The sequence below is a fragment of the Strix aluco genome, chromosome 1, assembly GCF_031877795.1.
Source record: "Strix aluco isolate bStrAlu1 chromosome 1, bStrAlu1.hap1, whole genome shotgun sequence".
NCBI lineage: Eukaryota > Metazoa > Chordata > Aves > Strigiformes > Strigidae > Strix > Strix aluco.
The window spans coordinates 94828919-94855317 of record NC_133931.1 but is presented as its reverse complement, the minus strand read 5'-3'; the positions used below and the strand labels follow the sequence as shown (position 1 = coordinate 94855317).

The 26399-nt window shown below is 50.0% G+C and overlaps 1 protein-coding gene across 1 annotated transcript; it reads left to right on the top strand.

Moving 5' to 3' along the window:
* The first annotated feature begins 7593 nt into the window (after positions 1-7593).
* NRN1 (neuritin 1) lies at positions 7594-16701 on the top strand. The gene is made up of 3 exons (XM_074827775.1): positions 7594-8225; positions 12098-12242; positions 15388-16701. Exons 1-3 carry the CDS (start codon positions 8171-8173, stop codon positions 15617-15619), a joined length of 432 nt encoding a protein of 143 aa, XP_074683876.1. The 5' UTR covers positions 7594-8170; the 3' UTR covers positions 15620-16701.
* Positions 16702-26399: the final 9698 nt, after the last annotated feature.

Sequence of the window (26399 nt, the reverse complement as noted above, 5' to 3'; positions counted from 1 at the left end):
ATGGGGAGGGCTGAAAAGGAAAAATCAATGCCATTTCTTGTTCAATTAAGTTCATTGTGATTCAGAACCACCTCCTCACACTGCAGAGTCTGCAAGAGATCAGTGCTGCAATCACTACCTTTTAGCAGCTTGCTTTCTCTGTCTGGACCTGCACAAGCCACTCGCTGGCAGGGCATCACACTTTGCTCTGAGAAAAAGAAAGAATGGGGAAAAAAAATCCCAAACGTCCTTATGGGACCCTCTGAAATATATTGTCATAAATCACGGGTCTTCAGGTGGGCATGTCACAGAGGGGGAGAGAGGGCAGTTTCATCAATGAGTCATTTTATTTAGAAGTCAGAACTACCGCTGTCTTTTTACCCTTCAGTAAAAAGTTTGCTCTCCTTGCTGCCTTGCCGAGAAATATCTGCAATACATACCTTGCTGCTTGGTCTCGCTCTGGCTAGGCAGTGTGATGGTCTGACTCAAAGTCTTTTGGAAGTCAACAGAAAGATGTTGGCAGACTCTGCTGGACTACAGATCTGATCAGACACCCATATGCCCAGGAATCGGGGGATAGGAGTCACAGCTGTCAAGAGGTCATGAAAAAGGATTTTTAGGGTCCCTCACACCTCCTTGCCTACTTCAGCTATTCTACAGCATTTGTAAACCAAACAAAAATATGTCTTTGCAGTAGAATGGGGTAACCTGGAGAGTTTCTGAGCCCGAGGCTCAGCCTGCAGAGATGACAAGGTCTACCATGGTGCATGGTGCCCCCTCAGTGCCAACACCAGCACCTCCCAAAAGAAGAGCCCAGAATGCTTGTGAGCATGTCTCACTCTAGTGACAGGACGGACAAACTACAACAGCATGCCACTTTCCAGTCTGCCTTTAATGGCTACTGCCTGCTCCCCGGGTGGAGGGGGCTCGTTCAAGGCCCTTGGTGTTCAGTCCCTATTTACTAGGGTCTAGCAGAGCAAACAGTTCATTACAAAACCCGAAGGCAAGAATGATCAGGGGTGGCACTGGCAAAGAACAACACAAGAAAACGACATAACTCCTTAATGTTACTAGGCAATGTTGCTCACAAAGGTGGTTTTAGATCCTGGATGTGTGTTAGCTAATGGCAATGGCTAGGTGATGCATGAAACATTTAGTCCACAGCTATCCACATCCCTTTCCAGCTTCTTTATTGCACTGCTAGATCATGCTGAGAAGCAAGACAAATCCTCAAGGAGGCTGCCAGCTGTTTAGTAGCTCCATGCACATACGAACAGCAGCCATGACACTGCTCTTGACTTTTGAAGCTGTAATCACCTGCATGGCAATATGACAATGATATTTGTGCTAATTATACCGATTGTGGCACACACAAGACAGATGGGGCCCAAATGAGGGTTCTGAAGAAGGATGGTTTTTAATGAATGCATACTTCTGCTCAAGTCATGCCTCTGTGAAACTAGTTCCCAGTTAACATCAAGAAGAAGCTTTCTACTGAGATTCACAGGACTGGTCTCTGACCTTTCCCAGGTTTTAGTGTCATAAATATCTTCCTAAAGCTAACAGAGGAGAAGGAAAGGAATGAAGAAGTTGCATGTCCTCAGCACCTCTGCAAATCAGATTGCAGATGCATGTGCAGATCCATCCTGCTTTTCCTTGTCACAGAGCCCTTTTCACCTTTGTATACACTCTTCCTCACAGATTTCATCCTTCATAGGAAAGTGAGATCTCACTTGAAGTTCTTGCAATGTATGTGTGACTGGCAGAACATCTGTCCTGGCAATGTTCTCATCAGCCCACAATTAATTAACACATCATTTCCCTGCCCCCTAAATCCCCAAGTTCCCCTGAAACTTTGGTTTTCATGACTAAGGATTGATAAAGAAAAAATTGAAATGTAGAAGCAGTATCTTCCCATGATAGCTGGAAATCTGATATGGCTGGTTCTTTAAATATGTATTTCTGCTTTTTTCTAGAACAAATCATATTGACTGTTATAAAGAAAACTCAGAGTGGTATTTCAGTTATTGAAGTCCTACTGTAACTGAAGGTTAATAGCTGCTGTGGCAGTAGATACTCTATAAATCAATGGAATAAACACGTGAATCGGAATATCACCCCACTGAGGAACGACCCGTCTCACTGTGGTCAATAGAAGTTGTGGTGCCGACGTCCATGGAAGCAGGAAACGTTCACGTGCCAGCAACTTTTAGGACTAGTTATCAATACATCCTGAGGATAAAGGTTTTGTGCAGCCAGTTTGTGTTCTGGCAATGACATTGTTATTCCAGATTCGGAGCTTGGTTCAGAACCAAGATCCAGAACAAGGTTACTGGCATTTGCAACCAGAGAAACTTAAATTATCTTAATACCATGGGAGTGTATTCAAGGTTATTCTCACGCACTCAGGATGACTGGTATCTGTACCAAGATGTCTATTAAGGATGTCAGAGAGTGAGGAACGGGTCTGGCATGATACATCAAAAACCTTACAATTCTTTACGCAGTGTGGATTTCATCATAATGAAGCAATCACTGGAACAATCTCCTCAAGAATGTGATGGAGTCCCCAGCACTGGAGGTTTTCAAGACGTGACTGGACAGGATGCTAGATAATCTCATCTAGGATACCTTTTCCATGAAAGGTTGGACCAGATGTTCTCTGGAGGTCCCTTCCAACCTGGGCTGTTCTATGGTTCTGTGTTCTATGACAACAGTAAGCCTGGATGCCAGGAAATCCAGCGATATCAGCCTCTTCACAGCCATTTTCCAGGTCTATATACTTCCCTCCAGCCTATGATGAAAAGTGTACAGACTGGCCTTAGGTTTATGTTTCTTGAAGGAAAATTTCAGTGGTAAAGATGCTAAGGATTGATACTGCTTTCTTCTGAGACTGCTTTACTGAAACCATCCTACTCTTTGAAACATCCACAGGCACCTTAAGCAAATCATGTGTTGCAAACATAATTGTAGTGGGTGTGAACTCCATCTGGCTAGAGCAGCACAGGCTTGCATACCTCCCCTCAGCTTGCCTGTGCTCAGCAGCAATGCCAGTGCCACAATCCGATAGAAAAGGGTCATGCTAATAAGATGAGGAATTTCGAGTGCACACACAGGCACCCTCCTAAAAATATATCTCTGAGGAGTGCAGTTAAACGCAAACACTACTGTTTCTGTAATGGATAGTGCTTTCCTTGCTGGATTGGCTGGCGAGAGCTGATCATGGTCAAGTGACATCTTGTTTTTTTAGGACTGCATTTTAAAAGAGAAAATTACTGAAGAACTAACATAGGGGCTGAGCTTTTCATATGAATGTAGTGAAGTCTGGCATTCAGGTTTTCCCCTTTGAAAATCCCAGAAGCTGAGACTGAAGATTGCATTGTTCAAATCACTTTCTAAGTTTGTATCAGACCACCATTTTCTGTGTCAGATAGGTTACCTTACCCAGCATTTTCCATTTTTTAAAGATTTGGTACCAAGCAATCACATCCCTTTGACATCCCTTCAGCCATATATTTTTTTCTTTCCCAATTTTCTATGTGGAACCACTGCAAGAGTTTATATTTTCAGAAATATATTTTCACAAACATCAAATGACAATGATTTTCATGGTGAATGACAAGCACTGTTTTAGTACTAACTTCTAGGCAGATGTGGGGCAAAGTTTGGTCTCAAGTGCATAACTTCAATTTTTCTGTCAAACGCCTAGTGAACAAGGGCACCCAAAAAAGCTTTAGAAGTCTGCCTGTTATTGAAAGATATTTCTTTAATCCTACCTGTCACATTTTCAGTGTGTTCTCATGATTTCTCTACTTAAATAAAATCTTGGGGGTTCGTACTGTGAACAGCTATTCATTTTTCAGCTAGGTCTCATATTTGCATGTATTTTTCTGGCTGGCCACCTTCCTCTAGGGAAAATAGCAGCTGAGGGCTGGGAGACACAGCACAAGCAAGGACAGTCACCTCTGCAGGACTGTAAAGCTGTCAGTCTGTCCCCCCTGCCCAGGGAATCTGCGAGACGGGAGGGTACGGAGACACAAGTCACTGGCTCCTGCTTCATCTCGGCTTCACTAGAGCCAGATCTCAGGCTGATCGTGAGGGACAGTAAAAGCAAACAGTCACCTCCTGGTAGAGACGATGCTACTGCAGGATGAGCTAAGAGCGAATACGTTTCTCACACACCCATAGGAGGGACTTTTAAATATCACCGTGATCACTGGACCCTCCCCTCCAACCTAAGCCGGCACTTAGAATAAATCAGGCTCTGACTTTCAGCACCAAGGATTCAGTCTTTAAACCTGTTACTAGCTTGCAACCGTGAACTGAGGAGCTCACGGTGTGAGCTGTTTGAAGAGATATTTTGCATTTAAAAAAAAAAGAAAAAAAAAAAAAAAAGGATGAAGGGAGAAAGAAATGCAGAGATACAGCCAGCTTTGCCAGGAAAAGCAGCTCTCTCTGCTACCTTGAGCCTGCTGACTCTTTTGAGGTTCAGCCATGACAGTCAGCTGAAAGCTAAATGAGAAACACATCCACTAAACGTGGTGGGTCCCCTTGTGGTAGATAATTTATATGGAGCTGAGCTCGCTTTAAATCAGCTGCCCAGCACGCTGCTCTCCACCCGGCAGCGACAGCGCAGGCCTGCCCACCCAAATACTTACCCAGCCGCTCCGGCACACGGTGCAGCCCACGCCGCACTCACTGCCGCTCTCTCCGGCAGAGCTATATCTGTCCAGCAGTCGTGGGCTCTGTCCATCTGCCTCCGCCACGGCAGCGATCACACACGCCCGCGGGATGACACTGCCGCCAACCCAACCAAGCGGAGCATGAGGCTGCCGTGAGGACGAAGCCTGTTTTCTTAAAAACAAGGGCAAAATCGTGCTGATGAGCAAATTGTCCTAACAGGGACTGAGCAAGGCAGCATCAGAAGTGCCATTTCTAAAACATACACGGATGGCTCTTAGAGACGGGTTGATATTCAAGCATCTTCTAATATCATGTTGAAAAAAAAAAAAAAAAGAAAAAAAGAGGATAGCTTCATAAACAACTGTCCCCACTTCATCCTGCTCCCCAGGTCCCAGCAGAGCTGAGAGTGCTGCTACTTGAGATGGGCTGAAAGTGCTGGCTTTCGTTCAGAATCTATAGCATGACAGGCCCCTTCCTGGGGCAGGAAAGGTGGTAAGGCTGGAGCCAGGCTTGAATTTCAGACAGAGCTGAACTGCCCCAATAGTCAAGAACATTTAGAGGGATTTGGCCAGGCCCTTTTTGCCTCTGTAATTGATGCCTCTAGCTGTTCGATCTTTTGTTGTTGTTGCTTGGCCAGAAATCCCCCCGAAATACCTGTTCTTATGAGATTTGTGGCCAGATTGCCAGAGGCTCCAGTCATTTTGGTGGTGATGGACGTACCAAAAGCCAGATATTAAACTCTTCTTGATTGTGCATTGGAAACTGCCCTGAAGTTCATTCCAAAGCAGATTTACATAGTGTAATGTCAAAATCATGTACAATGCAAGTTTCTTGGAGCCAGCCCAGACTTCAACCTGAAGCTAGAGCTTGTCTGCCCTCAGAAAAAAAGGAACAGACAAAACCATAGCAGATAAGAATGCATAAATAAACCAACACAGTTATCAGTGGGGCAGAGGAGTGAAATAAGAAATTCCTCTTGCTGCAGTTTCCACAACCTGGTGCTCCTGCAAGGGTGCCTTGTCCTTCTTAAGAGCAAACACAGCCACAAGTAGCCAAGCTGCCAGGAGCTGGTAGGTTCAATGTTTATATCCATGTACCTCAACCCACACTCCTTTCATCCTCTTCCCTTTTTATGCTGATAATGCACTGACTGTGAGACATAAAAGATCTTTGGGGCTACCTAACCTTTCCCTCCTGGGAAAGGGACAGGGCTCCGCATTTTGATATCCTCTTCAGTCTCTGCTGCATTACAAAAGCACCCATTACTACAGTAGCAGAGCTGGGCAAAAGTGTTTTGCCTTAGCTCCAGCTTAAACTCAAACCTTTCATTCCTTTGAAAGAGAACCCAGCGCACAGTCTGAAGCTTAGCCTGAGCCTCCTTGCTGCCTCCAATGCCTTCTTCAGGAGTGTGTATAAGGCAACTCTACCCACGGCTGTAGCTTCATGGCTGAGTGAATGGAAGGGCAAGCTGCCAGGGGACGCGGCACCCACTGCCTGTGCTTTGCACTGCCTTCACCACCATGTGTCCACATGCTGAGCTGGCTCTGGGAGCTGGCTGAAAATGAACCTTTTTTTTTTTTAAACTCCTCAGGTTAGTTTTCAGCCAGCTCTGTCCTCTAATCCAGCTCACCATCCATAGTGGAGATCTATGAATAGGAAGAAAAGGTGGAACAAAAAGGAATAGTGGGAAGGTGCTGAGGAGACAAGCCAGTGCTTTTCATCTGCAGGCCCTGGGTGATTGTTAGCATAGTTACCCAACATTATACCCGCTTTCCAGTTGAAGAAACAGAGGTTGGTGTTTTGTGATGGCTTTAAGAGGATGCATGTGCAGGCTGCCTCTGCACACATTAGGCAGACCTAAAGAGGCAAATGTCAAGGAAGTTTTTCGTCTTACCCTCCAGTTTCCTCACTGTACTGTTTCATTTAACCCCGTGCAATCCCTGTCCTTGCCTGGTGGGCTTCAGGGATTTGCAACCCATGGGGATCATGGGGACCCAGCCTGGCAGCTGTTGTCCCTCCATCATGGAGGTCTGAGGATTGTCATGGATGGTTAGTAAAAGAGAGGGACCAACTGGTAGTCCAGCTGGTCCAGGACCCTGCAGCACTGCCAGCACAGTGGGATTGCAGAGAGGGGTGCACCTGGGACCTGGAGGAGCAAAAGTCACTCCAACCAGTCCCCCTTTGGCTCCTGGAGGTGCTACAGGTGGCTGGTGAAGGTCAGGGCTGGGCTGGGGGGAATAACTTTGCCGTGGAAGATCCCAATGGGAAGGCTGTAGCATGGGGTTTTGGCTGCACCAGGAGAAGCCCATGCTGGCACTTTTAAGTTCTTCTCACGCTGCTGGAGGAGATGGCCTCGAAGAGGGTCCCGGGAGGCATCAGGCTTGCAGGAGCACCCCAGACCAAGCCCGGTCCCTGGCAGAGCTCCGCGTAGCCTCGGCTGGCACCATCCCTTCCACCAGCCCTGCCACACCTGTAGCCTGTCCCCAGAGGGTGGGGTGCGGTGGTCCCTGGCCGCAGGCCGGCCCCACTGCGGCTCCCCAGGGCTACCCCACGCGTCAGCCCTTTCCCCACGCCACCCTCTGCAGTCCCACAGCCGGACTGGGGCTGCCGCCACCAGCATCGAGCACGGGCAGTAGGGCCGGGAGAGACCAGCTCCCCCCCACAACCCCGTTCCCCCCTCCCCTCCTCAGCCTGGGGGTGACGTCATGGTGGGGGAGGGGCGGGCAGGGGGAGGGGTACCCCTGCACCTCCCTTTCCTCCTCCCTGCTCCACAGCGCGGGGGCCGGGCCGGCCAGCCCCGACGGGGCGGCCCGGGGGCGGGGGGGGTTTCTGCCGTGCTATCCCCACCCCCGGGGGGGCGGCTCCTCCGTCTGCGTGTGTGTGTGTGTGTGTGTGTGTGTGTGCGCGCGCGCGTGTGTGCGTGTCTGTGTGTGTGTGTGTGCGCGCGTGTGCGTGTGCGTCTGTGTGTGCGTGTTCCCCCTCGCCCCCGCGTCCCTCCCGCCCCGGGGGGACGGTCCCGGCTGCCGCCCCCCGCCGCCACTCGGGGCAGGAGGAGCGCGGGGCGGGGGGTGGGGGGAGTTTCTCGTCAATTAATGGGGCGGGGGGACACGGGGAGAGCGGATAAATCCAGCCTGTGATGCCTATAAATGGCGTTTCTCTTCCAAGGTGCACATTTAAAAAAAAAAAAAAAAAAAAAAAAAAAAAAAAAAGAAGAAGGGGGGAAAAAACCCCGGTCCGTGTCATCCCCCCGCGTCAGGGCCGGCGGTGGGCGTGAGGCTGTTCTTCCTCCGCCCCCTCCTAATGGAGCGAACCATTCCCAGCTAGTCCTCCGCGCCCGCTCCCTCTGCCTCCCTCTTTCTCTCCTTCTCCTCTTGTCTCCCCCCTCTTGTCTGCAAAGTCCTCCGCTGCTCGGAACTTGTTGGCAATGCCTATTTTTCAGCTTTCCCCCACGTTCTCCAAAGTAACTATTTAAAGATCTGCAGCCGCAAATGGTTTTACTAAATGTAGGATGGGACTTAAGTTGAACGGCAGATATATTTCTCTGATCCTTGCTGTACAGATAGGTAAGTGGACTGCCAGATTCGGTACCAAGTTGTGTGCACCAAAGCCCGGCTGATGCATGCAGAAGCGGAATGTCGAAATAACCTGCGCTGACGGCCGCGGTTTGGGGCGGCGGGGGGACCCCCGCTCCCCGCTCCCCGCTCCCTCTGCCTCCTTCCCGGCGGCGGATTCGCGGTTCTTCACGCTCCCACGGCAGGGGGGTCCGCAGGAAAGGGAGTCGATTTCTTATTCCTCTTAAATCACTTTTGTTGTTCGTTTTCCTAAATCAGTGCATGCTCATTCATACTTCCTCTTTTTTCCCCCCCTTTTATTCTTCCTCCTTTTTACCCCTCCTGTTCTCTCCGTCCCCACGAACGGCTGCATTTGTACCTGCTTTTCGGATATCCCCTGCATTCCTTTCCACCGACAATTTGGGGAGTCCAGTGCCAAGAATTTCACCCCCTCCCCGAGGGACAGAGAAATAAGGACCGGCCAAAAATGACTTGCGAGAGATCTAGCTGGAAAGTTTTTTTTGCAGAAAATCAGGGGGACAACCGAAAGGCTCCCTTTGGGAGCTTGGAGGCTTTCCCATTTGCAGAGCAGCCTAAAACCAAACAAAACCTGACTTAAAAAAATAATCCACCCGAAAGTGGGCATTAAACAAATGAAAATTATTTTAAAATCGCGAAGTCCCACCGCCCGATCGTTAATTTTGTGCTCCGAGAACCGCTGTCAAAAAACGAGCGGGTCCAAAAAATTTCTGTGTATGCTAGGTTACTTAAAATAGAACAGGTTTCCCTCCAAGCCGGTATGTGTTTTTGTGTGCTCGTGGCTGGTTTTGTTCAATATCTTGGGGTTTTCGCTCGTTCTTTTTGTTGATTTGCTCTCAGGTTCATTTTATTCAACATTTCTTCGCTGAAAATTTTTTGAGTTACAGACGTTAAACAGTCTCCAAGTTATTGACCACTTTGGTCCTGTACAGGCAAATTTTAAATATTATATATTGAATATGTATATTCTCGAACATGAGCCAAAACAGGGCTTCAAGGAAAGGGCGATTAAAAAGTGTTTAAAACGCGATTAAAACAGATTGCCAGGTGTGAAGAGACCTTTGAAAATATTTGCCTGCAAAGGAATTCTGCTACAATAAAAAAAAATGCTCGGCGTTGCTATTTAGAGATCCTTTTGCTCGGTCACCCTCCTCTCCAGACAATCTCTGCAGCATTTTGTGGGTACCAAAAGAAAGAAGAGGAAAAAAAAAAAAAAAGAAAACAAAAAAAAAAAAAGAGGAGGGAGAACAAGAAAGGGAGGAAAGAAGGAGGCAAAATGCCTTGAACATTTCCTCATCGAGAAAAAAAAAAAATATTGCGATGAAATGTTGACCTCTGGAAAATGTGGATATACGATGCAAACCCCTCCATTCGTATTACCATTCCATTTTAAATGAGGCTGAACTCTTCAGAAGGCCATTTTCTGTACTGTCAGAGAAAGAAGGGGGAAGGCATTATTTGGATGTTATCCTTTAATTTCAGCCCTTGCATTTTTTGTTTGCTCGTTCGTTTGGAGGTGGAGGATTTTCTCTCATTTGTGTTTATTTGATTCAGCCGAGGGAGGAGGATTTTACTGACTGTGAAATTTCCAAAGGTAGCTAGATCCGCTGGGAATCGCTGTCCCCGGGCTGGCGTGACCATGAGCAGTCAATTCGGAAAGTTACCCCCAAATATTGCTGCACACCGCGGAGATGGTGGCAGTGCGGTCGCTTTGCGGTGCCCTGGGAGAGGACGGCTTTGAAGCTCGTGGAGGGCTTTTCTCCTCTCTGCTCCTCCTTCGGTATTTCGGGTAACCTTCCCCCCACCACCAAACCCCCCGAAATTAGTTTCTGGTTGCCGGTGTGGGGTTTGCGAAGGGCCATTTGCCTTTGCCCCGTCCCCGGGAACGGCTCGTGTGAAATGGATGTTCGGCTCCTTCCCAAAAATGTCTATGGACCGGGGCTTAAAAAAAAAAAAAAAAAAAAAAAAAGGAAAAATTTATTTATTTATCTATTTATTTGAGCAGAGGGGATTGGAGCTGTCCGAAATCCCTGACATTTTGGGAGGTGACCGGGGTGAGGGGGGGGTGCGAGGGGACCGAGTCTCGGGGGAGGGCGCCCAGGGACAGGAGGGGTGGACCAGGCGCAGCTAAAGGGCAGGCGGACTGAGAGGACGGGGAGCGGGTGGTTTCGGGGCGCGGGGGAGCACGATCCGGTACGGATGGCTACTGCGGTCCTGCTGCATTGCAAATTGCTGCACACTCTTGTCTTTGAAAGGGGAGGGGGGGGGAAAGGTCGGGGCCACGGCAAAGCACAAGCGACCTAGTTCAAGAGGAATCCCACTGTCGTTTAACCGGGCAGGACCCTCGTCTGTCTGCTTTTGGTTTGGTTTTGTTTGGGGTTTTTTTATTATTATTGGTGGGGTTTGGGGCGGCTTTGGGCCAGGGGCATCCTGTGCGGCGGGCACCGTGGGCCAGGCCGCCCCTGGGAGGGGAGGGATGCTCTGCGCCCCGCTGCTCCCACACCCGACCCCCCCCAACACTCCGGCCCGGGGCAGGGCTCCGCTCCGGACCCCATATTTTCAGCGCAGCCCCGTCACGTTTTCCGAGAAATTCGTGGCAACTTCCCCTCCCCTTCCCGGTGCAGCTGCCGGCGTGGGCCGGAGCGGGTTTTACAGGGCACGGCTTCACCCTGGGGACGGCCCCCGGTTTTCCGCTGTGTGTTTGCCTGGATTTTTTTCCTGCCGTGGCCAATGTCTGTAACCTGCTGGGGGTTTGATGTGGCGGCTGGTGCCGGGGTGTGTGTGTGTGTGTGTGTGTGCGCGCGGAGGGGAGTGGCCACCAAGTCGTGTCAGCGATGAATCAAAAAACGGCGAGAGGGAGATCTGGGTCGAAACAGTCTCTTTTCGGAGTCAGCCATTTAGCTTGTAACCGGGGCCCGGCAAGGAAACACACACACACACACCCTGGCGGCACGGATCGGGAGGGGACCCCCACCCCAACACCCCCTCCCCACCCCCCTCGCGTGTCCGCGGCTGCCGGGCCAGGCCCCGCGGACGGACGGGACGGGACGGGACGCAGGGACACCGTCCTGGGGAGAGGCGGGGGGGCGCGTCTCCCGCAGGCCGTAATTCATTTTCTTTCCCCGTTGGAGGCGGTTGCTGTTGTGTTTGTTACCGGTGTATTTGGCCGAGTGTCGGTTACCGGCACCGTCCCGGGGGTGCCCGGGTGTGCGGGAGCGGGAGGCATCCCTGCCCCTGCCCGCCCCGCCGCCCCGAGACCCGGCAGCCGCCCCCCGCCGCTGCCTGCGCGGCTTTCGGGCCGCTTCTCGCCGTGTCTTTAGCGCAGCTTTTGCTAGTGTTTTTTTGGTTATTATTATTATTATTTTTATTTTTTTTCCCGCTGCGTCTCGCACGATATTTGCCAGGGCACCTGGGCAAGAAGGAGCCGTATGCGTGCCTGCGTGTGCGCCGGTGTTTGTACGGAGAAACGCGCCTGCTGCTTCGGGGCGGAATTTTCTAACAAAGGAGCGAGTCCGGGGAGAAGCAGCAGCGCATCTTCACCTCCCCTCCCCTCCTCCTCGCCCCTCAAAAAAAAAAGAAATTAAAAAAAAAAAAAAAAAGACTGAAATCAACGCGGTTAATCCGCGGGCACCGAAACCCCCTGCGCTAAAAAAGGCAAAGGGCGAAAAGCACCTGACTCATGTCCCCAGGTGCCCGGTGGCGTCCCTGGCCCGCCCCCCAGATCGCCGCTGCCCGGCGGGGCGTACCTTTAGCGAGGATGGGGGGGGAGGGGAGGGGGGGGCGGTGGAGCGGGGGGCCGGGGCGGGCGGGACCCTCAAAGCTGACCTGTGCCCCTGCCCCCCCAGCGTACCTGGTGCAGGCGGTGAGAGCGGCGGGGCGGTGCGATGCGGTCTTTAGGGGCTTCTCGGACTGTTTGCTGCGGCTGGGCGATAACATGGCCAACTACCCGCAGGACCTGGACGACAAGAGAAATCTCCAAACGATCTGCGCGTAGGTCTTTCCTCTCTCCTTCGGGGCCGCGGGGGGGAGAACGGGACTAAGGGGGGTGTCACCCGGGGTTGGGCAAGGGGGGCGAGGCTGGCTGGTGGCGGTGGGAAGGGACGACGCGGATCTAACGCGGGGTTTGGTGCTCCGGGATCGGATGCTCCGCGCCGAGGTCCCTCCAAGCGGGGACAGGCCGGGCTGGGGTAGCAGTGAAGTCTGGAGGGAGATTTTACAATGTCTTCTTTAGTTTTTCCCTCCGTGAATCTGGGTGGTTAGGGTTTTTTCTCTCTCTCTCTTTTCTTCCCCCCCCCCCCTCCCCCCCTCCCCTCCTTAGCTCCTCGCTCGTATTCTTTCCCTTCTCCTGCTTTGCACTGGGATGCTGTCATTAGATGCAGGGGGGTGGTTATCCCTTTCCTTGTTGCTGCTTTTGGGACCGCCGCTCACCGGCAGGCTTCGGGGTCCCCCCCGGGCCCTCAAGGCAGAGGCAGGCCGGGGGGAGACAGCTCACCCCGCCCGGGGACAGCCGTCGCTGGGGAGGCAAATCCTCAGAAAACAGAATGTAATTAAAAAGGAAAGAGCCCGACCACAATATGAATCGCCCCGCGGCAGAGGGGGCAATTACCCCTACTCCCGCCACCCCCCTGCGCCGCCCGGGCCCCCTGACCCCGGGGGCAGCCCATTTCCCCCCAGTTTCGCCCCTCTCCTGGCACAGAGGGGAGAAGGAAGGGGCAACCAGGAAGGGGGAAAAAATAATAATGATAAAAAGGAAATAACAACAAAAAATAATAAAGGGAGAAAAATAGCTCGGCTTCCAAAATCGGCTCCTGCTCCCCTCCTTCCCAATATCTCTCCGAAGGTGGAGGAACTGGGACAGCTGGAGGAGCCCTAAATTTGGGGTATTTTTTCCCCAGAGATCAGGGCAGCTGATCTTACCAGGGGAGGGAAACCTGAGGCGGCTGCGGGTGGCCGGGAAGCCGCCAGCTCCGGCCTCGCCCGCCCCGTCTCGGGGTCTCCCGTCCCGAGCAGGGAGGCAGAAACGGACATTTTCGATAACGTTTGGAAGGGAGGGGGAAAAAAAAAAAAAAAAAAAAAAAGAAATCCGGCTGCACAGGGTATTCTCCCATCTCCCCGTTTCCAGCACAAACTCCTCCCGCCGAAAAAAAAACCAAAACAAAACAAAAAAGGAAAATCATATTTAGAAATGAGTTAAGGTCCTTAGACATAAATATGTTTGGGATAGTTTTTTTCTCATTTTGCTCCGCGAAAATCAGAAAACGAAGGACATGAAATGGGAAGGTGGGAAAGGAAAGGAAAGGAAAGGAAAGGAAAGGAAAGGAAAGGAAAGGAAAGGAAAGGAAAGGAAAGGAAAGGAAAGGAAAGGAAAGGAAAGGAAAGGAAAGGAAAGGAAAGGAAAGGAAAGGAAAGGAAAGGAAAGGAAAGGAAAGGAAAGGAAAGGAAAGGAGAAAAAGAAAAAGAAAAAGAAAAAGAAAAAGAAAAAGAAAAAGAAAAAGAAAAAGAAAAAGAAAAAGAAAAAGAAAAAGAAAAAGAAAAAGAAAAAGAAAAAGAAAAAGAAAAAGAAAAAGAAAAAGTCTTTAACCGTCCTTTCTCCTCTTCCTGCCTAGAGATTTCTAAGCCAAGCACCTACCAAGGCTGGCACCTCACTGTTAAGTGCTGGGTTGCGGTTTACCTTGTGTCCTGCATGAGGAATAAATACCCAGGGGCAGCAGCGTCCCAATATGAAGTCCTTTGGCCCTGGAGTGCCGGACCAGAAGTGGTCCCGACCTGTAAAAAGTACCTCTTTTCCAAGCAAATCCCTTTTCCCGACCACCGCCCACCACCCGTTTGCCTTCACCCTGTGCCGGGATGTGTATTGAAAGAAGATGGGGAAAGATTTAATTTTCCTTTGGGAGATGCAATTACAGCAGAAATACTGCAGGAGAGGCACACTCTCAGACTCTGGCTTCTCAGTATCTCATTATTTATTACAAATGTAGCAAACATTGGGAGTCTACAACCAGCTTAGAGTGCTCATAAATTAGAGTCTGTAGGACTACTTTAAAAAGAAAAAAAGGAAGAAGAAGAAAATCAAGATCCAAATTTGCAGGCGCCTGCCATGAGGCAAGGGGGAAACAGGAAGCAGAGGGCAGATTCGGGGTGCTTTTCCATAACCCAGACGCGGAGAGGGAAGGTCCTCCCGTCCCCCCCAGGTGGGGCAGTGGGACGGGTCCTGCCCCGGCGGCAAACCCCGGGCCAGGCCCCGCGAAGAAGGGAATGAAAGTAAAAGGAAAATCCTGCGGGAACAGCTGGGAATTTGCCCGGGGAAGGAGAAACCCTTCGCTGCCTACAGCCCCCTGGCCATGGATGAGGAGTCCCTCCCGCCGCTCCCCACGCCGCGGGCAGGTGCCGGCCGCCGAGGAGGATGCTCCTTCCTCCTTCTTCTCCTCCTCCTCCTCCTCCTTTCCTGCCCCTGCAGTCAGAGTCCCCTCCCGCGCCGGGGGATCCCTCCCGAGGGTTTCTAACGCCTCACGGGGACCCTCCAGGATACCGCCTCCCGCCCGCGGAAAGCGATGCCTTTCCCACCCCCACCTGCCCGCTCCCACCGGTGACGGAAAACTCCCGGGACGAGACCGTGGGCTCCTAGGCTGGTGTCTGCCAGCCGCGGGGTTCACCCCCTCTCCCCCCATCAGGCAAAGACCCCCTCCGGCAGAGACCCAGCAAAGCAATTTTTGCACCATCCCGCCCAGCCCGGGCCGGTGCCGAAGGCGGGGCTGGGAAAGGGGGACCCCCGAAGCCACCGCCAGCCGCAGCCCCCCCGGGAGCTGGCCGGGGAGCCGGTGCCCAGCGCGAAGCGTGAGCCCGGGGCGGGCTGTGGGGCAGCCGGGGGAAGGCGAGGGGCCGAGGATCCCTCCCAGAAACCGGTGTCTCGGGTGGGGGGGTGAGGGAGGGCTGGGCCCGGGTTTTAGGGCGGGGGAGGCGGCGGCTCCTCCCTGCCGGGCGCCAACCCCCCTTTTAGGCATGTCCCCGCTCAGCTCCGCCGTCGGGGGGTCGGGGGGCCCGAGGGGGCACTGTGTGTGTCGTGTCACACCCCCCCCCTCCCCCGGGAAGGTGGGTGCGTGCCTGTTTTGATGCCGGCTGCTCTCCCCTCCTGCAGGTACTGGGATGATTTCCACGTCTGCACCCTCACAGCGCTCACCGATTGCCAGGAAGGAGCGACAGATCTCTGGGAGAAATTGAGACGGGAATCCAAAAACCTCGATTTCCAAGGCAGCTTATTTGAACTGTGCGGAGGCGGCAGCGGCGCGGCCCCGTCCCTCCTCCCGCCGGCTTTGCCCCTGCTCCTGGCGGCTCTGTGGGCCGCCCTAGTGACCTGGCTGCCTTTCTAGGGGGGCGAGCACACTCACACCCACCCCCCCTCCATGTGCTGGATCTCTAGAGGAAGTGTCCATCCGTTGCTTTGGGGACGTTGTGCTTTTCTGTGGTTGATGATGATGGTGGTGGTGGTGGTGGCTGCTGATGGTGAAACACCCATGTAGGACTGTGGAAGCGTTCTCCCTTTATTTTTTGTGTTTTATTTGCCAAATGTTACCAAACAGGCAGCGGCGCGCAGCCCAAATCGGACCTCAGCTTTACTATCGCTTCGAATCAAAAATAGAAAAAAAAAAAAAAAATACAAACTCGAGCCCTCGTTGTGCAAAAGCAATCTCAGGAACGGCTCCGGGCCACCTAACGCTAAGGTTGTAATCGGCCGGGTACCTCCCGGCGGGCCACGGGCTCCCCTAAAAATGTGGCAGTGGGCGAGGCGAGAACAAAAACGCAGACAAAAAAAGGCACTGGCGATGAATCCAAGGTAGATGTCCACGTGTGAAGCATATGGTGAATAATTCACAATCTCTCATCTTTCCTCCACAGTCGCTTGTTTTTTGGTCATTCCACTGCAAAAAAAAAAAAAATAAAATTAAAAAATAAAAAAGATCATTTTTCCTCGAGGGAAAAAGAGCGAGCGAGCGAGGGAGAGAGGGAAACGAACAGTGTAGGGAGGAAAGGAGGAAGCAAGAATGGAAGGAAGAAACAATAGAAAGACGTGTCTAAATGCTCGGAGGAGTGAAGGAATGCTGCTAACAGATCTCTGAGAGTTTACCTTTACTTGCTGTTCGAAGGCATCTTTCCGAATTCACTGCCTTTAATTTTTTCCTCCTCTTTGTTTTAGATGTTACACATACGAGTAAAATACCTGAATATCCAACCGTAGGGATCACAAAAAGGGGGCTTAAATGTAAACCTAAAGAAAAAAAAAAACCACAACAGCAAAATGATTTTGAAAAAAAAAAGAGCCTTGATTTTAAAAGAGAAGAAAAATGTAATTTAAACAAAAGTTTATTATAAAGTCAATTCAGCAAAAAAATAACAAAAAAAGATTTGCTACAAAGTATAGACAGAAGTATAAAATAAAAAATATTGTTTGAAATGAGGGTGTCGTCCTTTTTATAAAATATGTCTAGAGTATACTGGAAAATACAGGGCTTTTAAGCTTGAGGAAGGCGAAATCCCGAACCGATCCATTGATGAACGTGGCAATTTCAGTTCAAACAAGGACAGAGCGGCTGAACTGGTTAGTCGGAGCCTTCCTTTTTTTTTTTTTTTTTTTTTTTTTCTTTTCCCCTTCATTTCTTTCTTAAAATTATGCTATAAATCCTCCCACCCCCCTCCTCCTCCTCCTCCCGAAACCCCAAAACGCAACACCCCCGCTTCCCAGCTGCCCGGAGCCGGCGCAGGGAACCCCGCGCAGTGGCGGGGGGCGGGCGGCGCGGCGGTCCCGCGGGGGCTACCGCGGGGCGCGGAGCGGCGCGGAGGAGCCCCGGTGGAGAAAGGGAGGGAGGGAGGGCAGCAACCACCATTAAGGAGGAGGCTGCGGAGCCGGAGCCGGGGCGCAGAGGAGCCCTTTCATAATTAATAAGGCAGCTCAGCCGAAGGAGCAAGGGGAAGGGGGGGACGGGGTATTGATTTCGCAGCAGAAGCTGCTCTAACCTCGGCTATTTATAGGCGCCTGATGCCTTTATAAAGAAATGCACATCAAAGAGTAAACACGTCCTTTTTGCTTTTAAGGCGAGAGCCCAGCTGGCGACCGGGGGTGGGTGGGTGAGTGGGTGATGGGGAGGTAGGGGCCGCGAATTTGTTTGAGTTGATTTATTTCGGTGGGGAGCCGCTGCCTGCGCAATAGGTCTCCTTTGCCAATGTGTAGGGTGGCAGGGTCTCGCTCTCCTTCACCCCCTCGCCCTGCTCCCCTTCCCTCCCAAGGTCCGCAATGTAATGTGTAAGCAATAGCAAATGTAACAGTTCATAAATCAAACAGTGGGTCGCAAGCCAATCTGCATTTCCCAAACGGATTGAATCCCAGCAACGAATGTGCTCAGGAACTGGAGCCAGACGCCTTTACCACTGGAAGCAATGTTGATTTTTTAATGATAAAATACATTATGCCTGTGTTGGGAAGGGGGGGGGGGGGGGGGGTGGCAATGCAGAGCTCAGCCTCGCTTCGGCAGACACAGGTCTGCTTGCATTTCGTTTTCCTTTGCCCTCCCTCTAGACACAATCCCCACCACCACCAAAGAAAAAAGAAAACCCTGGAGAGCAGAGCAAATGGTTTGGGTTATTTTCCCTCCCCACGGAGGAACTAGACCTAAATTGATTTTTCTGTGTACATCTCTATATTCATGAGGTCAGGCGCTGCTGTTACGATTTCCTATAGCACGAAATGCCAGCTGCCGAGGAGAGAGGGGCGAGGGAGCCCTTGCTGGGGTGCGGGGGGCTCCGCAGCCTGCCGTCTCCGCCGGCCGGGCCTAGGGACCCTTCGCCGGCGGCAGGCAGCCCTCTTTGCCCCGGAGCTGCCCAGGCCCGGCACCCCCCGGCATGGCGCCCGCCGCGGCCCCCACCTTCCCGGCTGCTGGACGGGGTCCGTCCGTCGGAGGACGGTGGGAGGGGACCCCCCAGCTTTTCCTCACCCCTCGGAAGAAAGTGGAAACTCCGTAATAAGGGGGCGATTTCCAGCTCGTTAGTGGACTCGAGTTACCCTCGCGTGAGGGTGAATTGCTAACGGATCATCTCTCCGCAATTAGCACATCCCCCAATTAGCCCTCCGCTGAGACGCATGGTGGCAAACCGGAGAAAAACAGCCGAGCGGGTCAGGAGGGGGTCCGGTGGTGCCGGTGGCCGTGCCGGGGCCCCTTCTCTCCCGCCGCACCCCCAACACCTCCCGGCGAGTCTCCCCTTTCAGGCTCCTAATTGCCGGGTGCCCATCCCCGGGGCTCAGGCCGGCCACCGGGAACGCTGGGCGGGCCGGGCCGCAAGGCGGCATTTGCTGCTCAAACCCCTGCGTTGCACCGCCGGGATTTCCCGCACAGGCGGCAGGGGTGGCAGCAAGCCCCGGTCCCACCGGCAAGCGAGTTTTTTTTTTCGGGGAACGCGAGCAACTAACAAGCTTCTCCCCTCTGCTTCTCGCTGTTCAGTCTAGAAGAGTCCCTCACTGCGCAAGGCATTGGTTGTTCCCCCCTCTGCCCCTTCCACGGGTTATTTCTGAAGCCAGAGTGCAACGGTCTATTTTTTTTTTTTTTTTTTTTTTTTAAACCCAGGGATGATTGCTCTGTATTGCCTTGTTTTGTGGCCAAGGAATCATGAGCTCTTCCCCCAAGTCCCAGAAAGGGCCCGAGCGTACTCGGCTTGCCCCCTGTCGCCTTGCTCCTCTACGTGGGGCTGGCCGGAGAGGGCTGCGGAGGGAGGCTGGGCTGGCCCTTACCGGGCTGGTCCCACTGCCCCAGCCAGCGACAAAAGCAGGAGACGTTCAAGCCTCTGAACACCCCTTTACTCCTGGGCGAACGTGAGCTGGTGAACTAGGGAGGGGCAAAAAATGCAACAGAAAAGCATTTAAACGTTGCCAGTAACCACAGTAAAATTATCACCTACTTAAACAAAAATAAACACACACACACACGAAAAAAAAAAAGCATAAACACAAATCAACAGGGAAAAACCCCACAGCTGAAACAAAAGACAAGCCAGTGCCTTTCTAGCTGGCTGGATAATCGGGGAGGGCTGCAGCCGCTGCGGCTTTGCCTGCCCTAATTCCCGTCCCCAGCTCCGACTGAGCAACCGCGGCCCCGCGGTCCCCGGGGGGCTGCAGAGAGTCGACTCCTTCCTGCCCCCCCACCCGGCGCTGGGTGAACCCCTCCTTGGCAATCGGCTGCTCTCTGCCAGACTCCACCTTTTAGCAGCCCGGCCGAGCCTTGGAGGGAGGGCTGCGCCTTGCTCCCCGTTTTGGACTGCTCTCCGGCGCGGTCAGGCTACGCCAGCACTGGGCTGGGGTGGTGGCGGTCGATTTTTTCGCTTTAAAGGGAAAAAAAAAAAAAAAAAAAAAGGTCCCTTTCCCATCTGCTCCTGTTCAAAGGCTGTAACAGGGAGATGGAACAGGCCTGTGCTGGGATCAAAAGCTTGAGCCAGGACACAGAAAACTGAGGAAAAGCTGTCTGAGTGGTAGTGAGGGCAAATAGGTTGGTCCTTACACAGGGAGCAGGGAGGGATGATATAAAATTAAGGTGCAGTACCCATTTCTTGCAGGACTTCCCAGTGGCTATGTCTACGCCTCACAAGAAGCAGCAGTGAGATGCTGTAGGTCCCTGGCTGGTTTGCACAGACTAGGGACAAACATAGCAGTGACTCTCTCAGCCCTCTTTCTTTCCAGGGTCCTGTTTAAATCTGTGCAGTTGCTTTCCCACCCAGTGAAATCCAGTAGGCTCTGTGAAGGGCTGACAACCCAAGAAGACAGAGGCCAGTTCAGCCTTCCTACTCATCAGGGCTGATTCATTAATAATTAGTGCCATTAGGTGCACTACAGCAGTGCCTGGGGGCCCTAATTAAAGGAAAGTGAGCTTGTTAAATCCAGAGAGATGGATTTACCCTCTGTTACTCTCGCCTGATGTAGAGGTTGTGCCTCCAGGGTGAGCAGCAGGAATAGCCCTGGCTTTTTAGGTATGCGGCTTCTCTACCTTTTCTTTTCCTCCTCCAGCTTTTCTCTTTCTTTCACCTTAGTTGTAGATCCTGCTTACAGGCTGCTGCAAAGCGCGGCCAGTGCAGGAGGTGGCTAGGAGGACTCGTGGGAGGAGGTGGCAAATCAGGTTAGTTTTCAGAGCTGCTTCATTCTTCACATTTTGCCACTTCATAGGGCAAAAGAGTGGGCTTGGATTTTTTTTTTTTTTTTGCGTGGGGGTGGGGTGGGCAAAGTGATGGGGACTGCAGAGGAGTCTGTTACAAAATCAGATGCAATTTTAGCTGTCTGAAAGAGTTGCTTTAGGCTATAGGCAGCTGATGATCAATGGTGCTGTTGGCAAATCTCCTTCCAGCTGGCTGCTGTCTCTCCTGAGGGACAGTTTCAACCCAAGGCCCACTGTAGTGGTGGTACGGCAAGGGACTTTCATTTGCTTTGGGCTAAGGACCTTCTGCTGCCCAGTTCCACCAGTGAGAAGAAAAGCTGGAGATGGTGTGGGAGAGAAACACAGCACTGTCACTGGTGAGTTATTGGCTGTTCCTTTCTCCTCAAATCCCCACAGTGGGTCTGTGTTAGAAGATCTTCCACAAAGCCCCATCCTTGAGCTAAGGATTTGCTAATGGCAGACTGTGCTGGCACAGGCTTTGCCTTTCAGGAGGTACTGCAGAAATAGGTTTAAATGATTTGAACGATCAGAAGCCCAACCTGTGGCCTCTGCTTTTTCATTTTTATTGTTTATTTTATTTTGCTTGTTTATTTATTTCCCAAGCTGATATGAAGGAAAGATGGAAACAGCCTGCTGAAGGCCAAGGTGAGACTGACCGTCAGTTCACCAGAGTGCTGGTATTCACCAGCAGAAATCCATGCCCACAGGTGCTGGAAGTCTCCTCAGCAAGAGAAACAGCATTGCTGCAGGGGACAAACAACTAGTCTTGACCTTCTTTACACAGCCCTTCTCTGGGAAAAAGTATCCCCTGAAGTCAATATGCCTTCTGCCTAGGTAAGGATTTTGAATGCCCAGTTTTGCCTCTGACAGGGATGCTATCTAAATACGAACTCCAGGTTCATGCCACCAAAATATCAAGTGCTTGTGTGTGCATCGTCCTTTGGGCCTTCAGCCTTCTTGCCTATGTTTTCGGTTTATTAAGGACTGTGGAAAAACTCACTAAATCTCTCATGCATCAAAGATCAAATCTGCAGGGCACCTTTTTTAGCTGTGAAGCAGCAGACTCGAGTGGATGGGCAGTACAACCTTTAATGCCACCGATTTTTATAACACTTTGGAAACTACTGCTTATTCAAACTGATGCTCCCTAAGGCAGGGAACAAAAAAACCACAAAACCCAGCCAACCAAAGTGGGAAAAAAAAAAATAGAAGGAAGAAATGAAGAAAACAAGAAAAAAATCTTCACTATATCAATAGGAATTGCTTTAATCAGATTTATCCCTCCTTAAACCACCTGTTTTGCTACAGACCCTATCAGTAAGTTTACTTCAGGAGCAGCTAGGTGCGTGATCTAATGCTGCCAAGTGCACCTCTTCAAGAGTCAAATCATGTGTCTAGTATAGCATCTCTCTTTGTCAGAGCTTCTAATAGTATCTTAAGGACAAGAAGTTTTGCAGTAAATTGATAGTTAGGTATTTATGCTCCTTTTAATGCATTTTGTTTTGACTGGGTAGTAAAAGAAGTCTTATCCATTCCTGTGCTCCTCTGGGGCACTTCCAGTGTTCCAGTCCTCTGGCACAAGCTGCTTTTGCAAAGGAATGATTACTGTAAAGCCACCGCCCCATTTCATTTTCCATATTCCAAGAAATTCCTAAATTATGTTGTCAGATGAAAAATCCAGAACATATCTTGTTAGCATGGAACATTGGTCTCATTAGTTTCGCAACGCCTCATTTAAGAATCCAATATGTCAGAGAATTGTCCTAAGCTTTGCTTTTCATTGAGGCTTAATAAGCGCCCTTATCCCTTTTACTAGACCTGTGATGCAAGGCTTGGTTTTGTTCTATTGCCAAGACATTTCATTTGATCTCCTTCACCCGTACTTCTACTGTCTATTAAATGGGAGTAGCACTTTGAGAACTTTGGTGGGTGAAAAATGCTGCATGAGAAGGTAGGCATTATTAATTAGAATGATCTTATTTTATCTTTTAGCTTTCATCGGAAGAAAAACGTCTGGATTGAAATGACAACAACAAATAATAGGTAAAGGATGCTTCCCTGTGTCCTCATAGATCTGCTGTGTAACAGAAAACATTCAGCCCTGGGTGCACAAGAGTTGTGGTTCACGTCTCTCTCCGAAGAAGCCTCATTTTAAATAATGTTGTAGCATACCTACCCAATGCAGATGCTGTGCTGCAGGCATTTTGGGCTGTGAATTTCAGCCTGTGCCCCTGCCTAGGCTGTCAACGACAAGTTGCAATACTTGTCCTTCTTGCAGAGATCCTGGTCCATCTTCAGTCACGTCACTCACTGATGGCTAGCTCCCTGTTTTGCTGTGCATCAAAGGTTCATTTCATTCCCTTCCCTCCCTTTGCTTTAGGTGTTGGTGGTTTGTGTGCTCTCCATCTAAACCAGAGATCTGGCACATCAATACTTAGAAGGCTTAGGAGAAAAAGAAAACATCAATATTTCACTGAACATACAAAGTTGCACGACTCCCCAGTCTCCATTTTAATGTCAGCTGTGGTTAGTTTGGTTTTTTTTTTCCATAAGCTGAGTGATTTCAGCTTCTCTTTGAATCCCACCTGTGTGAATAGCTTGGTTTTCTCCATTGCTAGTGTTAACAAGGAACTGTGAGGAGTTTGTTCAGGCTCACTAGTCAGGCAGTCCTGAGGTGGCTGACTTCTAGGAAAAGCCACAGCAGGAATAAGCTAGAGCCAGCCTACGCACCAGGCACAGCTCTTGCTGGTCTTTAGCTTATGCTCCGACTCATGCTCATGTTAAACAAATTGCCATTAGCAACTGTAATATAGACAAATGCAAAAAAACCTGAGCCAGATGCTTAGTCATGGAGCTGCGCTTAGAAATGATGGCCCATTATAAGGCAGCTTCACTGACTACAGCGGAGCCATGCCAGCTCATGGCAATTTAGGACTTGTTTCACTCGTGTTAATCTGTGGTCTAAAGTTTCCAATCTTGTCCTCTGTGTGAACTAGATCACGCAAAGGGGGGTACTGGAGCCACAGGGAAGTGGACCAGAGTGCCACATGAGTACTGGCATAAGAAGGAGCAGCAATTAGCTCTAAATTTCACTCTGCCGACCTGTCATTTCTGAGCTTCCCCCCCGCTGCTCTGTAACGGGAAGCCTTGTGCTCTAGAAGAAGGGGAGAACATTTTGCTCATGCCTGTATTAGCCAAGTTGTCTTGTGAACTACTGAATCTGTGAAATTGTATCTCCCATGGTGTTCAGTGGTAATAACTGTTTCCTGTGTGGACTCTCTGGTGTCTAGTAATACAGTTGTGTTTCTGCAGTGAATGCACTCACAGGGTTTTTCTCCTCTGCCCGCCTACTTCCACAGCACTTGTAGGCAGCTCAAACCTTTGAAACTTCCATCACCTGTCAAGTTTGATCAAACCCAGCTCACAGGCTCAAAAAATTATTTAGGAGGGACTGACTGGCACTTGCACAGACAGTGTGATCTCATAAGCTTCCTTTTCTTGGGAAACTAGGCTACCAACCTAGCAACAGGGGAAAAAAATGTCATCCTGCTAGCAAAAAGGACCTAAACACTGGGAGGAAAGAGGGAAAGTGGGAGAGGAAAGTGAAGCTGTTTTGAAGGGAAAAAAAATCATTGCCTGGGGCTGCAGAACTCTCGCACACTTAAATGGCCAACCTTGGAGAGGCATGCTGGAGAAAATATTCTCCAGAAGATGACAAGATCTCTTGTGAAAATTAGTAGGGGAGAGAAATCACCTGGAGTCATCTCACCACCAGGCATTCTAAATGGATATTTATATTGTAAGGGTTGTCAGCAGTGGTACCCGTTTCTCTCTACTGACTAGAGGAAGACACCAACACAACTAGCATGCAACCCGTGTGCCTGCAGTATCTGAAGTGAGGTGGGTCCTATCCCAAAGGGAATGATTCTCTTAGCACTTTCTCCTTCAGACCAAAGTTTTCCATGGTGCTGCTGCAGGGTTTGTTACTCTGTGTACCATGTTTGTGTTTCAGAAAAGCTGCTTTGTGTCTTAATAGCTGCAAATGTATGCATGGTTTTACTGGGCATTTATAAGCACTTATCTTTTGTGCACTAAAACCTTTCCTGTCCTTGTATCTTACAGAATAAAATCCTTTAAGTGAACTTTAATGGTTCTAGTACTACTTCTTTACAAATTAGAGAGCTGTCATCCTGTTTTTATTTGTTATCACACAATATTTGAGGCTGCCAAAAATATTATAGTGCATACTCATATAAATTGATATTTAATTTCAGTAATTATAATGTCACTAATTGTATTTTTACACCTGATGTAATAACTGACAGTCAGCTCTTGAATTCTGCTTTGTTCCTTCTAGATTTAGGTGCTCCTTATTCTTTAATCTTCCCCACCTATGGTAGATTGTACACACAATGAAACTCAGAAATAAAAGCTCAGACCTTCCCATCAATTTCTGTGTGCCAAATGCATGGCATAGTTTGAAACTCTGGGTGTACCCAGCATGCAGGATATGCTCGAAACCTCACTCCCTATTACTATGTCATTTTTATGAGGCTTAGAGGGGGTTGTGTTATCCAAATGTTGCACAATGCTTAAGTGCTTGTACTTGCCTATTGCTAAAAGCCTTTCATTTGCAATTTTTAGAGGGCTTTTTTGCTTGTAGTCTTTCACTTAACATACCCTGGGGCTGCTGTGGCAGTCCCTTGGCCTGGTATCTCAATGCTCTTCTCCTCGTGGCCTTGCACTGGTGCATTTATTATGTTGTATTCCCTGAGAAAGGGTTTGCTTCCTATGCCTCAGCCATTCTTCTGTCCTCTTCTCCTCTACCTTCTCATCACGTTGCCATTGAGTTATAATTTGTAGTCTGCACTGAGGTTCCCACACCCTGTCCACTTGGTGCCTTCTAGACTGATGATTCCATATTACAACTAATATGACAGATAATGAGTAAATAATAGTAATTTTAATATATGATAAGTATTACCTAATTACAGATGTGTACAAGGCTTAGCAGCCAATTAGCAGGCAACATTTGTACCCAACTAAGCATAATCCAGTCAGTGTCAGTGTTGTCATCTGACAAAGATCACTGAAAGGCAACTTGAGCAGCCTTTAATGAAGGGTATAATTTTATCAAGAGAAAATCATAGGGGGGGTGTTGATATGACTGTGATCCCCTGCTGTGCTGGAATGGACACCCAGAAGAGGAGGTTCATCTGAGGACTCCAGACTACATCTCTTCTTGGGTGGCCACTGGGTACAATTTTCCTTTTAACCTTGAACTTGATATATGTCATCAGCTACAAACCCAGTGAATAAAGCATGTGCTTTGTGCCTGTCAACATGCCTCAGCTTTCTTTGTGTTAAAGCACAAAGCAAAAAATCATCTGGGCCATAGAATTCCTCCTCTGTCCCAGTAGAGTTTGAGGTCAGTGATCCCTCTTCTCAAAGATACCTAAGACCCATTGGCCTCTTGGGTTATAGTCCACACAGAACTTGGTTTGGTTCAATTTCATTAATAGAAAACCTTTTGTGGACAGTACATCTTTATTATTATTGCCATATGTCAATATTATTGCCATCTATTATTTCACTTCAGGTGTGGCTTTTATTATTTGAGCTTGAAAACTGTTCCTAACTGTCTTAAATTAAACCAACATAAATTTAATTTAACCTGAAGGGAATGATTACCTCCCAGACAATTGTTGTGCTTTGCTCTACTGTTAGCGGTACCTGGTGCAACAAAGTTTCATGTCCTATGACAGAGTCATGGCTGCATCCAGGCTGGGGTGTCCACGTGGCAATGAGCACTGACTTCACTCAGTCTTGCTGCTTTAGCCCACCTGCTAAAACAAGCCCTCTGACTGAGTGACCAAATTCACCTCTTGGTGCAAGTGAATATACTGTATAGACCAGATCGTAACTGGTGCCTGAGCTGGGTGCCCGGTGTGTGAAGAGGAAC

Bases quoted from the DNA above. Each gene is read 5' to 3' on its own strand.
- NRN1 (XM_074827775.1), top strand. From the start codon at position 8,171: ATGGGACTTAAGTTGAACGGCAGATATATTTCTCTGATCCTTGCTGTA. The intron at 8,226-12,097 runs GTAAGTGGACTG...CTGCCCCCCCAG, and splicing joins GATCCTTGCTGTACAGATAG to CGTACCTGGTGCAGGCGGTG. The intron at 12,243-15,387 runs GTAGGTCTTTCC...CCCCTCCTGCAG, and splicing joins AATCTCCAAACGATCTGCGC to GTACTGGGATGATTTCCACG.